This window comes from Corvus moneduloides, chromosome 7 (assembly GCF_009650955.1).
Source record: "Corvus moneduloides isolate bCorMon1 chromosome 7, bCorMon1.pri, whole genome shotgun sequence".
In the NCBI taxonomy this organism is placed as follows: Eukaryota; Metazoa; Chordata; class Aves; order Passeriformes; family Corvidae; genus Corvus; species Corvus moneduloides.
Window position 1 is genome coordinate 11,403,023 of NC_045482.1, and position 16,289 is coordinate 11,419,311.

The following is a 16,289-nucleotide window of genomic DNA, read 5'->3' on the forward strand; positions in this document are numbered from 1 at the left end:
TGGGCTCGCCCAGCCGGGAGCAGCCGCCGAGGGGCAGCGCTGGGAGCAGCAGCCGTGCCTGTCACTGCGGACCCAAGCAGCCACAGATGTCCGTGCTGGGACAGGGCTTCGCTGGCTCGGCGCACGGACACCCAGCTTGCAAGGGGGTGCAGTTGCTGTCTATGAATATACGGGGTGGTGGGTGGCCAGAGGTCAGGAAGGGACGCTGGGTGGGGGAAATTAAATGAAAGGACAATGTTGACACAGAACAAATGATGCTAAATGGCTTGTGAAAATAGATCCATTAAGGGAATGATATTCTGCAACAGCCTTTAAATACAAATAGGAGAGACAAATGGCCTTTAAATACAGAGGAGACTTGGTCGGTTTGAGAAACCAAAGGCTGAACCCTGTGGTGAAGCACTGCATTTGCTGGTCACGTCCTGCTCCACTTCCCTTGCAAGAGTCTCCTTCATGTCAATGAGACCAATCTGCTGCATTTTTTCCTCTCGAGGGCTAACACATTCCAAACACTTCTCTGGTCATCTCTGATCATAAATAGCTGAGACTGTGAGGAGTGCCAGCATGTACTTCGTCATATAGTAAAGATGGACCAAGGCTGTAAAACAGGGAGCAATCTGTTAAGGCATGAAAGAGTGCTCTCTCCTCTCAAAGCCAAGGGAATGTGGTCCTACTGACCTGGTCAAACTTGGGCCATGGAGAGGTCACCTCTTAAGTGTATCTGTAAGGAAGGCAGTTAGGGGACATCATGGGTGGTTGTTGCTACTCAGGCACCATGGCTGATGCTCAGGCTACTCAATTATTTCATCCCAGGAGCAGATGTCCCGAGGATGTGACAGTGGAGCTCTGTTGCTCTCAGCATCATTCCAGCTCATTCAAGCTTCCATGGGGTCCTTCCACTTTTTCCCACTTCCATCCTTGTAAAGAAAAGCACAGTGTCAAAGTAGGACAGAGGGGCTGACATCTCCCTGTGACTGTGGACAAAATGGCTCAGCTGAGTTTGGGTGTCTGAGGAAGGTGCAGCATCATCCTCAGCACTGTGTCCTGCTACCTCAACAGCTCTGCAGTGCACAGAGAAGTGTGACAGGAAACAGATGAGCTCTGCAATAGAAAATAGCTTTTCTGTGAGTGGTTGTCTTTTGGGGCAATGCCAGCATTTAAATCAGTGCTTCCCAGTCCTATCGTGGCATGAAACACACCCATTTAAACATGAGATCACAGACCTGCAGCACATGGGTTAAGAAACAGGCACAGGCCTACTGACAACAGCTCAAATAAGGCTCAGACTGGTGTCAGCCTCTGGAGGGGTTCACACAGAGGACATTTATCTTTCTGTCTCAGAAGGGTCGTGGTCCATGCATGTGCACTTAGTTTGTGTTTGGCTGGCCCCTCCCACCCTGAAGGAAGTCAGTTCCTCAGAAAACCCCAGGTCGAAAGCTGTGTCCAGAGTCACTCAGTGAGGAGACAGTGGCTGGTGGCACATTTAGTCTGTGCTGTAACAGGAGTAGTGAACACCACCTGAGTTTCTGCTCTTGCAAATTAAAATGTTAAGATTGGTCATAAAAATAAAGTCTCTTTTCTGAGAACATTTCATTGGAGATCTTCACCCCATGCCAAGGAATGTCATTCCTCATGGCTATGAGATGAAAATCTACAATTATGTAGCATTTATGCAGAATAGAACTATGGATACCTTAGCAGTGACAGATACGGTCTGTGAGCATTCCAGGCTCAGCAAAAGCTTCTCTTTCTGTCATTATCTCGATGGACTCTCAAAAGGAGCATAAGAGGGAATTCTGTCACTAGCCAAAGCAAATTTTTCCTTGAAACAGCCTCAGCTGAGCAATAAGGCCTCAATTCAGGAAAATTTGTTTGATCAGGTCAGCTACTTCTGAGGGGAAAAAATACCCTCCCTTACCTGGAACTTTCACCCAGAACAGAAAAGCCTAACAAAAGAAAAAACCAGGAAGGGAAAGCCAAATTCCCCTTAGAATATGGTACAGATTTAGTAGGGAGAGAAACCACCATTCAAACAAACTACTGAGGGCAACAGTGATTTTCCAGCTCCTGAGGTCTTCAAATCAAGACTAGATCCCTTCTGAAGGGTAAATTACACCACTCCTCCTAGGAGGAACCAGCTGTAACTCCTGAAACTGTACCACGGGTCAGAAGGGATGACTCTTGCCTTGAGCAAGTGTGCCTTGCAGGCAGAGCCAGCGGTTGCAGGGCTGGAGCGTGGTGTGCCTGGTGTGTGTCCCTGACCCTGGCAGAGGGGAGCGGCTCAGGAGAGCCTTCCAAAGACAGACCTGCCGGGGAGCAGCAGCCCCAACTCACAGCTCAGCAGGTGAGCCTTTCTTTGCCTCCCACCACCTTCATTCCTCCAGGCTCTGTCAAGCCACACCTGCCAGTCAAGCAGTACGAGCATTCGCCTAACAACAACCAAAAATTTTGGAAGGAGGGGGAAGCCCGCAGAAATCTGCACTTGAACTGCTGCTGTCTCTCCCTCACCTGAATCCTCTCCTTGCCCGAGGCAGGGCTGACTCACCCAGAGCATGCTCTGCATCTGGCCAGCTCCCCACCACCCGCACCACCGCCAAGGAGTGAGCACACAGGTTCCTGCTATCCCAGAGAGATGGGGCTTTCACACTCCTGCACTGTCTGTACGTGAGCAAAAAAGAAGGGGGTCTTGGCAGGGATGCCAGAGCCATCTCTTTCCATCCTTGCTTCTGTGAACTTTTTCAAAGGTTTCAAGGGTGGCCTGCATTTTCTGTTCCCTGCTGGCTTTGTCACACTGCCTGCTCCCCAAGTCTCAGGCTGCCAGTGTCTCTCCCCTGGATGACTTGGCTTATGTTATTTTGTGTTAAAACCGAGATGTTTTTTTAATGGCTATAAATAAGTTAAAACTGCATCTTTAATTAATCACTGCACTTTATATTGTAAGTGGAGATTTTTTGTAATGATTCGTTTATGATTTTAAGATGCCATTTGCTCACTGTCAAATGTATGCAGCTTTTATCCCTCCATGTTTAACAGGTTCGGGATAGAAACAAAATTTCATCAATGAGGAATTTTAATCCATTTAGTCTAGAGTAAATAATTGGTTATTAAGTGGAAAGAGATTGAGTGGATACTTTTACCTCAGCAACAATGAACTTGAGACACTAGTCAGTATGTTCATCATCTTAAAACATTTTAAACTAATCATAACATGTTTATTTTTCACTGACACAGGTTTGAAATTGGAAATACATATGTCTGGATGACTAAAACATGAACAACAAATAGGAGCAGCAGCATGTAAAGTATAGAAAAGTAGAAGCATTAATAGAAATATTTCTGCTATAGCAGCTATTAAATGATTTTTTTTTTTTTTACGGTTTGGAAGAAGAACCCATATGTTTATAGGATTTTTTCCCCCCAATTAAAATATGTATGTATGAGTGTGTCTTTCTCTAAATACTATTTAGCTACACACACACAGGGCTCATGTATAAAATTCCCCCCCAGTGAAGTGAAAGCTGCTTCTCCTTTTGTTTCTTTTCCTACTGTCAGGCAAAAAGGACACCCAATCCAACACCTCAGCACCTTCACAGCACCTGCAGGTGCAGTTCTGAAGGCCAGTTCACGCCCTCAGTCACCTCCCACACCTGTGAAGGCCAATGGAGCCCCAGCCTTGGGCCATCGACCAGCAAAAGACTGCCCAGAGCTCAGAGCAGAGGCAGTACAGAGCCAGGCACAAGATCTGCCTGAGCCAGCCAGTTGATCCCATGGGAAGGGCACAGGCAGTCCAGGACCCCCTCAAGGTGAGTGCATGGAGAGCAGTTGTGCACCCCAGCAAACAGCACTCCAGGAAATGCTGCTGTGCACAGCTTCCAGGTGCCCAGACATTCCCTGAGCACACAGAAAGATGTTTGGTTTTATTTGGTCTCAGATTAAATACAAGTGGCCCACAGGTGACTGGGTACCCAAAGATGTGGTTATTCCTTCACCCCCCCTTATTTTTTTTCTCAAGAGAGCACATAGATGTTTTTTATAGGATATAAATAAGCCACCAAAAAGGGAAGAACTATTGTATTGGAACTATAGGAAAAGTAATAAATGCTTTTAAAAATTGCTCTACCTCAATTCCTAGACAACTCAAGTCTGACATGCAGTATATGATTTGTCTGCTAGGATTGAATCCAGGCACTTACCACTTTGTTAGCTTAAGAATTTTGAGCAGTTTTTTCCATTTATCTGTATTCTTCCCAAAAACATTTCACACATTTCTCAGATACATCAATCCTTCCGGCATTCCTCTACACACTCAGTAGGATGCCCTGCTATAAATATAATAAAGCCTTTTATTATGTCCATTAACCATGGACATGTGTGCTCCAAAAGTTTCCTGACACGCAGTCATTTGTGGCTTTTTAATTATAAACAGAAAAAATCTACCAGCAAAAGAAGACAGCAGACTGGAAGTGGATCTTTATGTGTGTGTTTTGAGCATATTCTCCAGCAGGCTGAAGGCACCCCCATCCTCCTCCTGATCCCACCAGAAACATCCTGTGCATGCACCTACACGTGCACAGAAAGCCACTAACACAACAGGTTAGTCCTGGTGATACAGATTTGTCACCTGTGCCAGCTCCAGGGGCCTTGTGCAGGTTTTCAAGACCCAACAACACCGATCAAACCTTTTTTCAACAGGCAAATACGCCCCCTCTGTCTTGCATACCTTGTTCCACTTGAGCTCAGGAGAAAAGAAAAAAGCCCAGTAAATTACTTGACAAATTATTCATATTTATTGAATGCGTTTTATTTCAACAACCAAAAAATTCTAACAGCCTAACAATGCACATAAGTTAAAAATTAATTATCACTTAGTGATAACGAAGATAAAGTTGATTTACATGGAAAAATGAACATTTACAATATGTTAATCCTTATTCACATTGTTGATACCGCAATAAAACACAATTTGTTTTTTTTATTTTTTATTTCACAAAAAAGGCGGAAAATTGTGCTTTGTTAAGAGGCACTACAAGAAAAGTTTCTTTCTCCAAATAGATATTATATGATGGATACTGAATAAATAGACATATATGCATTGTAATTCGCAAAGTTCTGGCAAGACCACAGGCTAAAATGCCCACAGATTCACTTAGAACCACTGCAAAATTGGCAGTGAAATTAAAAATAAAAAGGCAAGACTCAGCATTGAAAAAATACCTAATAAAATTTTTGGTTGAAGTGTAAAAGATACCAAATGTTGATGCCATCATCAGATGAACAACTTACATAGCTTGGCAAAATTCAGTTTCCTTTCAAATGTATGGAGTGATTTCAGCTACAGGATAAGAAGACAGTTTTGAAAGCGTAGCTCTGAGAGAAACATAAAGCAGCAACCATCAAAATTCTGAGTAAAGCTGCAGCACACTACAGAACTAAAGGATGAAGAGCAAAAGGGGCATTAAGTAAGCAACCCACCATAATTTTGCAAAGGGATATGAAATTTATGCAGAGATACTCATGTTTCAAACATTAGCTCTGAAAAAATCTCATAAAAACTCCAGAGGTTACTGAGCAGCTAGAATTAGCTTGTATTGCAACGTCTTCTCCCTGTATATTGTCTGTTCTGAGTAAATATCTACACGTAGAGGTTTGTTTTTCGTTTTTAACTCCTACCTTTTATACCTTTCAAATATATAAATAGTATTAACAGTTATATTACATTGCCTGGTGTAGTAAACAGAAAGTAACTTTCAAAGTGATATTGCATGAGGTCTTGGTCAAGATTACATGAAAAGCCCATGTGAAAAAAGGAAGAAAAAAGCCAGAAGCCTTGTTGGTACCATTACGGCTGCAGTTTACAGGCGTCTGAAATCAATCCAGCTGCAAGGTGAGGTCTTTGTCTCAGAAATCATTGCACAGAAGTGAAAAGTGAATGCTACTTGGCGTCTCTCTCGACAGGGTGCCTCAGAGCGGGTGGATGCTATTGCAGCTTTAGTGCTCAGGCCATCGAAGAGTCACTCGGGATTGGCTCTGCTTTATGTAACGTAGCTGCTACCTGGGTGCTGCAGAGCCTTCGCCCAGGAGGGGTGGGAGTGCAGGGCCTGGCTGGGAGTGCAGCGCCTGGGCCCCCCAGGGAGCGGGGACCTGCGGCTGGAAACACTGCATTGCACTGGCACGGAACGCGGGACACGAGGAAGCCCAGCACAACAGAAACACGGGGGAGGCTACGAGGAGGGCGAGCGGGAAGTCACCAGCGCAAACCCTCAGTCTGTCAGCAATTCACCTGGACAGGATTCTTGGGATTGTGGCATTTTGTGTCGCAATGTAACTTTACACGTGTGCATGTGCGTGTGTGTGTGTGTGTGTGTGTGTGTGTTTCACTTCAGTATAAACAAAAAGCAACAACAAGAAGGAAGCTTTTAAATTTCAAGATCTGAAACAAAGAACAGGTAAATAAAATCCACAGTAAAATGTGGTTGATAGTATGAATTCCATACATCAAATCTCAACACATTTATCTTTTTTCTCTTTCTATAAAGACCTCGTTAATGGACAAGTCTTCTACGCACTGAATTTCAGTTTTAGTCATTCTGAATCCCATGAAAACTCATCTGTTCACTACGGAAAGGACTATCTGGAGAGTGGAACATGCTGTATCCTTTTAAGTGTGCATTGTGTTCAAAGTACTTTTAACTTACTAGGTTTTCTTTTTAAGGTGCCCTGATTTGTTTTTCCATTTTCTCTCTTTTTTTCCTCTTTTCTTTTTTTGGCAGTGTTGATTTACGTCTTTAAATACCTCAAAAATTACCCATCAAGTTGCCAGATAGGACGCCATATAATAATGAAAAAAAAAAATCAGGGATAAACATAGAAAATAAATAGGAATTCAAAAATAGTCACCACACCCTGAGAGCAGGCGGCAGTTTATCAAAAAGCCAAAGCAACTCATTTTGAAGTGGTTTTAATACATAAACAAGTCTCATCTTTAAAGAACTCATTTCACAGTCTATACTTTCAGGTTGTAAAGTTCCGTCCCATGCAATTTAATATATATATATATTATGTAAATATATATATACACACACAAAGTTGTAAATTTCCCTTCACTGATTTCATAGGACTTTTTCTTCCAATTTACTTGCTAGCTGTCCCTTTCATAAGTGCAAGATTGATGAAGGCATAATCCTATGTGACTACAACGATTGCTTCAGTCAAATGCAGGAAGTGTAACACTCGAGTGTCTGTGTCAAGGCGATGTCTGATCGGGCAATGCTGAATTCATTCGGTTTGCACATGGATCATGCGCAACGGAAACAAACAAACAAAAGTTAAAACGAGGAAAAAAATCAAAAATAAAACCAGAAAATCCTTGGATCAATGTATTGCTTTCTGCACTTCTATCTCACATTATCTCTGGTCGATGTCTGCTGGAGCCGCCTTGCTTTTGTCGGGATTCTCCTCCTCCGCCTCTACTTTATACATTTCCTCAGAGCCTTCCTCACTGTCGTTCTCCTCCGACTCCGTCAGCAGCTCCTCATCCTTGTACTCTGCCACGTCAACCACTGTTCCCAAGTGCTCTTTTAGCTTCCCGTGGTGCTTTACGTGGTAACGTTGGTTCTGGAAGAATTTGATGATGGTGTGCTTGGGGAGATCCAGCTGAGCAGAGAGGGTGTGGATGGCTTCCTGATCAGGGTAGAGACCCACGTCATGAATAAAGCTTTGAAGGATACCTAGAGCTTCCAAAGAGATCTTGGTACGGGATCTTGGCTTTTTGGCACAACTGTCCTCAGCAGGTGGAGGAGGAGCCTCTTCTCTAGGTGGGGAATTCTCCTTGGCAGGCTGGGACTGCTGTCTGTGCAGCACCTATAAGATCAAACAGACACACACTTCACATGCTGACCCCTCGGTGCTTGACATAAGGGCACTTGTACAGGTTTGTATACAGGACCCACTTTGGTTTGGTCAAGAAAAGTACAATTAATATGCATTGTGCACTACCTTTCTCACCTGTAAGACAGCTACACCAGTAACTACAGACTGAAGGGAGAAAGTGATATCAAAGGCAAACGTTATAAAATAAATGTAAACCCACAAAATAAATGAGAAATAAAAAATGCAAGTAATAAAAAGAAATATAAAATAGCCAAAATAAAAATTAAGTCAAAAGGTATTACAGTCTTGTGGTCATGATGATTGGCCAGTTGCCCCATCTCAGAAAAGTCATTCTCCTGCTTTGCTCCTCTTCTCCCCACTCTTGTTTCCTCTCATCTTTTCAGGCTAGACACTTTGACCATTTCCTCAAGATGTCAAGTACCACAAAGGCCTAGGCACATGTGGGATTGTCAGGTGCTACTTTATGAATAATGATTTTGCATTAAAATCCATCACAGCTACTTTTTGTAAGAAAAAAAATAATAGAAGTGCAGAGATTTGCTAAGATTTCTCTTCCCTTTCCCTTAAGAGGGACAGCATTGTCAATTCAGTTGCTTCGCATAGGTGGCTTTAATGTGTCTCCTGAACAGATTTCTCTATATTACATCTGCAGTAATTTCACTAGTTGAGGAGTTCTGAGTTCAAATAATTATAGCCCTCCATTCTGAGAAACCCTCTGGGCAAGCACACTTTGCAGTCTTGTAACAGATTTTCACCCACAGTATCTCCTTTTCGGCAAGTTTAAAGAAAGCATATGTAGCTCTTAATCTTCCTAACAGCCACTTAAAATGACTAAGAAAGGGCCTCGTGCAGCCCTTATTCCAGGGGAAAAAATACCTGCTCTGAATTGTTCGAAACACAGAGGAGCTCCATATGCTTTCTTTAAAACCAAATCTATACAAGAGAGATTAGTGGAAAAAATCCCCTACAGGACTGAGTGCTGGATTTGCCCAGAGGTTTCTTCAGATGCAGGGAAATAATTATTAGAGCTTGACACTCAAAGCTAACAAAATCAATATGGATAACTATTTTCTTCCACAAGTAAGAGGGAATTCTGGCTCTTTAACCAAGAAGAAAACGTCTTTGTTGCAAACTATAATATCCAGAGAATCAACCCTACATTAAAGCTCTCTGAAGGAAAAAAAACCCAAGGATAAATAATGGAAATGTGCTGAGAACTTGCACTGAATTTTACACACATACCGAGCCCCCCGTAAAATGCTACACTAGTCAAGTTATTACCGCAAGAGGGAAGCCCGCTGTGGAATATCAGCCTGTTATGCAAATAAATAAAAAGGCTCTGTGCCGAAGAGCCCTTTCCTCATTTCCTTCATCAAACGTTCCTGCCATAACAATTTGTAACGTCAGCGATCTCCAGTCCCAGCTTTTGGGAAGCAGATCGCAGTCCCCAGGCACTGCCCACCACGGCGCGGCCGAGGAGCTGAGCCCGCCGGGGATGCTGTGACGGTGGCCCGGCTGCACCTGGCCAGGGCTCTGCTCCCCGCGGGGCTGCAGCTCCCCGGGCACAGAAGCAGGACCCGGCACCACGTCCCGGTGCCTCCGTGAGCAGCGGGGTGTGAGTGAGGGCCGGCAGTGCAGGGACACAGCTGCACATCCTGTCGCCGGCAGCGCTGCCCGCTCTCCCCACGGGCACTGCCGTGCCGGGACAGTGGCAGGAACATCCCACCAAGGAGCAGCTCCACAGGGACAGCCAAGAGCAGGTGCCAGCACAGGGCTTGCCACACCGCGGGCAAGAGCCGCTGCTGGACAGAAACACTGCAAACTTGTTTCGGTGCCAATACGTACATTTTCCTCCCAAGCACGTAAATACTGAGGGTTCCACAGAAATGGCTAACCAGGGAGCGGGGGAAAAGGGGGAGCTCAGATGGAAATGACAGATACTCTGGTTTATGTTTTATTACATCTCTTGTAATAAAAGAGCATAATGTTCCAATGAATGGAATCGCTCAGCTGCTCTTTGAGGATTTCTTTTTTGTCCATGGATTGCTTTCAAAGAGAAGGGCTGACGTTTCCAAATAGAGGGTTACAGATGAGGGTGGGATCTGTACCTACGTCAGCAGGGAGCACTGAAAGCAGCAGAGCCAGGATCGCTGATTCTAGCCAGGGACCAAGCCCCATAAATTTGTCACACAGACCCTACCTAATCTCCCCTGTTGTGGCTTCTGGTCCTGTCACCTGACAAAGTAAGGCCCAGAGCAGCCAAAATCAAAAGGATTTAACACCACAAATAAACTGCCAGGGAACTTACAGACAGCGTCACACAAAAAGCCGCAAGTAGCATTGCTAATCAGAAGCTGGATTCAAGTAGCAGCTAACAGAGATAGAAACACATCCAGAAAGGGTGCGAATTACTTAGTTCATTCTTGTTGGAGTTGGAAGGGGGCTTTTTTTTCCCTTTTCAGTTGACAAATAGCATGAGAAATGATCCAGCTTGAAAAATGTTACAAGACTTCCAATCAAATATAATGATGAAAAAAATCCAACAATACGGGATCAGCAGCAGTAAAATGTTTAATTTGAAGGAGATGAAGAGATGCCTACAGCATCTATAAAGCAATCAACCAAAGAGAGGGCTGAGAGCAGGAGAGAAAGAATAATTTCAATTAACCCTTCCTTTTCCAGAGTGACCTCTCCACCTTCTCCAGAAGAGAAAATGCAAAACCTGGGGGTTATCAGTGTAAAATAGTAGAAAAAGGTTGCATTTTATTTCATCTCCTGTTATGCTAGGTAATGAAAAAAAAACTAAAGCTGCTCTTCTAACAGACAAATCTCATTATTTTACTAACTTCTGGGGGTTTCCTCTGGTTTGCCAGTGGGATTAACAAAGGACTTCGGCCACACTGTATTTGTCAGCAACAGAACTTTAGCCATATACAGACAGATGAATAAATGCACAGAATGTCCTTCAGATCTGGGCTGTGGTCAGTTTTGCAACTCCTTCTGACAGTACAAGCTATTTAGCACAACAGAGCATGCTTTTCTATGCAAACCAGATCAACTGCTGAGCACACAGTACAATACGAAATCTAAATTACCTGTATGTTAAATATTTGCTTTAAACTACATTTGATTGACGAGCATGCTGGTCAATCTGAGTGATTGGCTTACTTCATATCCAGCTCTGCATGCCACAGCCTCACAGAGGAAATGGCCCATATTTGGAGATCCAGATTTTCAGATCTTGGGTCATTATCAGGCTCCTACATCTGCAGGTAAAATTTCCAGCAGCTTCACTCACTGCTGTGCACACCCTGCCATATAGCTTTGGGTCAGTGCTGCTCTGCCTCTGCACTGCCAAGAAGGAAACATCACTGATCTTCTGTGTACAGGGTGCAGCGCATCTCCCAGCGCAGGCGAACCCTCCGTGGTGGCCGGACCTACCACAAAGCCCTGCAGATATGATGGGCTTCTGAGGTAAGGGATAACAACAATGGCCACGCTCAGCTCTCCTGTTCCCAGGAAAGCTGGTGCTGGGCTCAGAAAGGTGCACTTTGTGGCACAGGTGCCCCATGCCCCCCTTCCCCACTCCCTTCTCCATCCCCCACGCCCTTTCCCACTGCTCCCCAGCCACAGGTGGGGCAGCCTCCTCCTCCTCCACAGCCAGCACCATCTGGAGCTGACTTTCCTTCCCCTTCCTGACTTCTCATCTACTTTCAAATCAAATGTGAAGATACAGATTTCCTTCCATGCCCAGAGGACTTACTCTTTCCATTCCTTCAAGAGATTTAATTTTCAAACTCTATAGACATGGCTGCCTTTCAACATTTGAAAACAGAGCATCTCTGGAAGATGCTGCTTCATGAAGGTTCAATCAGGTAGACTTTCTCCTCACAGAAAAACTTATCTTTTTGAAATAAATTCAAGAGCCCTGGTAGAAAACTTGCAAGAAAATGACTGTGATGGAAGTTGACTTTAAATGATTAAGTGACTGGTCTTAGATCGCACTGTACTGAAATATGATTTGAAGGCCACAATGAAAAGCAGCTGTAAGCCATGTGTAAAATATAATAGTACATGCCTACAGGGAAGGAAGTGAGATACTGAATGATTAAATTTAGGGGAGTATATAATGTAGTGTATCATTATGGGAGTGATCAGGATTATTTGTAATAAGCTAAGGGTTTGTGGTCTATCTAAAATCCAAAGCCAAGAATTATCAGGGGAAGGGACTGTTGCACTGTTTTACACTTATCCACTCCCCACGTCTCCGGGTGCTCCCACAGGAAAAACCTGACTTTGGCGTTGCCACAGAAAAGAGAGAGGTGAGCGAACCCAAACTGAAAGATGAACATCATGTAATCGCAGTCTGTGCCTGTACTGTATTTAATTTTGGCTGGATTCACTATGCCACTGGTGTTTATTTCCATTTCCACCCACTTTCTAGCTAGAACTACACACGTGACATTGGTGAGTGGCTAAGGGAGCTAAGCAGGACGCTCGAGCGGGGAACACACACACACCCCCAGGCACCACCAGCAGTGAGACACCAGCTGACAACACTGACTCTGTGACATGTCACCCTCCATTGCCTGGACAGCCTTTGCAGCACACTGGAATCAGGAACTGCAGTTCTATGTGAAAACCTCAAGCTCTTTTGTTTCCTAGTGTGGTCCTGCCCATCCCTTTGCAGAGAGGATCAGTCATGTGAGCTCCCTTCCGTTGGGATTTGCTGAGATAATGAGGTGCCCCTTGCTAAGAGAGGCACCAAAAATGTTACATTCTTGAAAGACTGTGCATTTTCAATAGAGACTGCCCTTGCTGAACAGACACCACCTTCGTCTGTGCACAGACAGTGTGAACACTGACAGGTACCTTGATGGCATGTGGTGGTCAATATCAATTTTCATAACCCAAACCCACAAGAAGCAAAGTTGAATGGATTGGCCTTCTCTTTGCCAGAGGAGGTTTAAATTGGGTATTAGAAAAGACTTCTTCACTGAAACAGTTGTAAAACATTGGAACAGGCTACCCAGGGAAGTGGTGGAGTCACTGTCCCTAGAGGTACTTAAATTAAGTGCCACATCTACACATATGAGACATGGTTTAGGGGTGCACTTGGCATTGGTGGGTTAATGGTTGGACTTGATGATCTTACAGGTCTTTTCCAAAACAGATAATTCTGTGAATCTATTCTCAGTGGTGGGAAGCAGTCAAACCTTTCAGCTTTTCTTCGTATTTACACTGTTCTCACAGCCAGCCATAACACTGTATCACATCAAGGACTTCCATGCCAAAGACAGCAAGATTTTAGCCTGCTTAAGGACCCCAAAAGAAAAGCCAGAGAGAACAGACACATACTATAAAACACAGGTCCAGAACCTTCATTTGGTACACCTAACACCAGCCATCTATTACTGCCCTTGGAAGCGTTCAAGGCTCATCAGCAGGAGTTGCCACCAGTTTGACTCCATGCAAAAACAATTCACCACACACCTCCTGTCAGCAAGCCACTGGAAAAGCTCCTTTCCCCATGGCCAGCTGAAGTCAAAGGCAGGGCTGAGGACAGGCCTAAACAAGGTGTTCAGCTGCATTTTACTGAGCAGCACCTCACCTCTGTAAGCTGAGAGCCCCCTGGCAGTGCCTAGCTATCCTGGTAAGAGTTTACTGAAGAGACAAACTCCCTTTTGTTGCAACAAAATCTTATACCAAGAAGGAGGCACTGTCCCTCTTAGCAGAGTTTACAGGAATAATCTGCAGGAGATTATCTGTTCAAATAAAGAGCCTTACACTCCCTAGCCCTGGTCTCTCTTCACATATAGAAATGTGCAAGGAGAGAAGAGAGGCAGCAGCTGCCATAACCAGGCTCGTGACAGCCTCCCAGGCCAGGGCTCGCAGGGATAAGAACATTAATTACACACAGTCACTGTGCCAAGACTCTTTACAGGTTTCTAGGAATGTCCGTACAAGAAACTGTAGCAGAAGTTACAATTTGCACCTGTGTTCATTTCTTTCTTATTAAAAATGTGGTTCTTAGATGACTCTTTTTTTCTTCCCTTGCAAAAATACATTCATTTGGGTAAACGCTGCAGCACTAGTCGCAGCACCAAAGGAAGTATTTTCTTTGGACTCATTCTCAGAGTGATTTCACACCTTGACACCATAAAGCTGTGTTAAAGACCGTGGTTTAGTTTCCTTGCTTTTCTTGGATTATACGCTATCCTAAGGTCAAAACTCAGGGAAATCCAAAACTGTTATTAAAAAAGAAAAAGTATCTATGAAGTGATGACAAATTGCAGACTACAGGTGTTAGATTACATTTTGACTCCAGGCAGGTTTAATATACTTTAGTTTCCTTTTACAATTGCCCTTAGCAGGTACTGTTATCGGTAAGGGATTTAAAAAAATATATGGTACTCAATAAAAGAAGACCGTGTCAAAAGAAATCAATATGAGCGTGCAAAATGGTAGGAAGTCTGACACGGATAAATATGTTCACTTTCATCTAACTTCAGTCTGAGCTTCTTTTAATTTTGTAGCTCAACTGCTGGCCACACATCCTGTGCATTTTCCAGTGCAGCTTAGTAATTGCTTCACAAGAGTAAAACACCCTTATTAAAGATAATTACAATGCTTGTCTGTGATATGAAGTACCCCCATCTCATGAAAGCCAGATGAAACCAGCCACCAGAACTGGTGGCTACAACACCTCGTAAGCCAGCAGCCCTGGGTCCCATTCATTTTGTCTGCAAAGACAAAGCAGTCACATAATAAAAAAGTCCCCCAAATATTCAGGCCTTTCCTATCACCCTTCATCCGCCCCTGACCACCACTGGAGCCAGAATATTGGATCAGACAACCCTGTCCTAAATCTATCAGCTCTGAGGTACAAGTCACACTCTGAGATATACAAAAGGAACTTAGAGAGAACTCTTGAGGAGAGAAAGGAGTTCCACAGGGAACCCCAAAGTCAAAGGCAGTTGGTTTGCCAGGCTGGAATGCAAGCTGGCTGAAGTGATTCATTTCAACATCTTTGGAGCACACTCACCACATGCTTACCTTTGCTTACGGTGGTTGCCTTGCTCAAGGGCAGGAAATAGGCAGGGATTGAAAGCATGGCAAGACACTGAACACCCAGCCTCTGAAACAGCAGCCCTATCCTGCAATTCTCCAGGACCAAACTATCAAAACATGGTCAAAAAGGTGACGAAAAAGACAACAGGAATTAAAAACAAAACAAAACAAAACAACGAAATTTTCAGTTGTACATTGCTTTTGGCATCCCACACAAAGTGCTAAGCATAAGCAAAACACAATTAATCTTGACTTGAAGGCAGGGGAAGGTGTCTCTCCCCCATCCCCAGCACACACTGCTCCCATTAAGCTAACAGGAGCTACCATGCATCAAAGAGCAAATCCACCACAAAACATTTTTAAGTGCTATCATCACTGGAAATAAAATATAAATTACAGCTTGATTACACTGCACTGCTAAGAGGCCACATGTGCAGCATAGCTCGCAATGACAACTTCAGATGACCAGATAACTTTGGGACAGGTCTAAGAGGTTACTGTAAAACATCTGTGCAGAGGAATCTTTCCTTGTCTTTGCTTTCCTTTCAAGAAGCTGGTGGCACTGCTGTCTGCACAGTTGTTTGAAGAATGTTACAAATCAGCTGGACAAAGAGAAAAAAAACTTCTGCCACACTTGACACAATCATGATCTTATTCTTCAGTAATGCGGTGGTTTATTTCCCTTTCCTGATCTCTGTTTAATAGACAGCACGTGCCTACACAATAGCCACTATTTTGTCTGTATAATGTTAAAAAAATAAATCAGAAAACTCTGACAATGCAGAACAGTGTCCCGGTGTTTCCTGGGGTAACTGCTCTCCCTCGAATACTAACTCAATTCTTCCCACAAAAGCACAGGCACAACTTTCATTGCTGTGCAAGTGCCTGAGAACTGGCTGATTTTATGGGGCAGCACAAATGAAGCTCATGCTGCTGAACATTCATGTTATTAGCTCTGAATTTCCCATCTTGGGCTGGTTTAAGCCAGACCCTTAGGCTCACTGCAGAGTAGCTGTGACCAGCGCTGGGTATCTCTTTCTCTAATACCTGGCTTGCAGCCTGGGAGAAGTTGTCAGCAGCTCCTGCATCAGCCTGCAGGTGGAGCCGGCAGCGTACCTCCTGTGTCCACATGCAAGTGGCCGGATCCATTCCGGCTGCTGCTGGCACAAGCCAGGGTGCTGCTGACAGAGCGGCCGATGCGGTCAGGAAGTGTTGCACAACCTCACTGCAGACTCTCTCCTGAAGGCATCGGTGATGGATGGCTCCATTGTCTGGGGATGGGGCACAGCCAGCACAGCTGGCACAGGGGCCAGTTTGCTGCACCCCTG

At 44.3% G+C, this 16,289-nt stretch overlaps 1 protein-coding gene across 2 annotated transcripts in view; it reads right to left on the reverse strand.

Annotated features, from left to right (window-relative positions):
- Positions 1 to 7,404: 7,404 nt before the first annotated feature.
- Positions 7,405 to 16,289, reverse strand: part of SATB2 (SATB homeobox 2) — a 130,498-nt gene continuing 121,613 nt past the window's right edge. For both annotated transcript variants that reach the window (XM_032114898.1, XM_032114897.1), the window contains exon 11: positions 7,405 to 7,860. In XM_032114898.1, coding sequence (XP_031970789.1) covers positions 7,405 to 7,860 — 456 coding nt within the window. The remainder of the gene's footprint in view (positions 7,861 to 16,289) is intronic.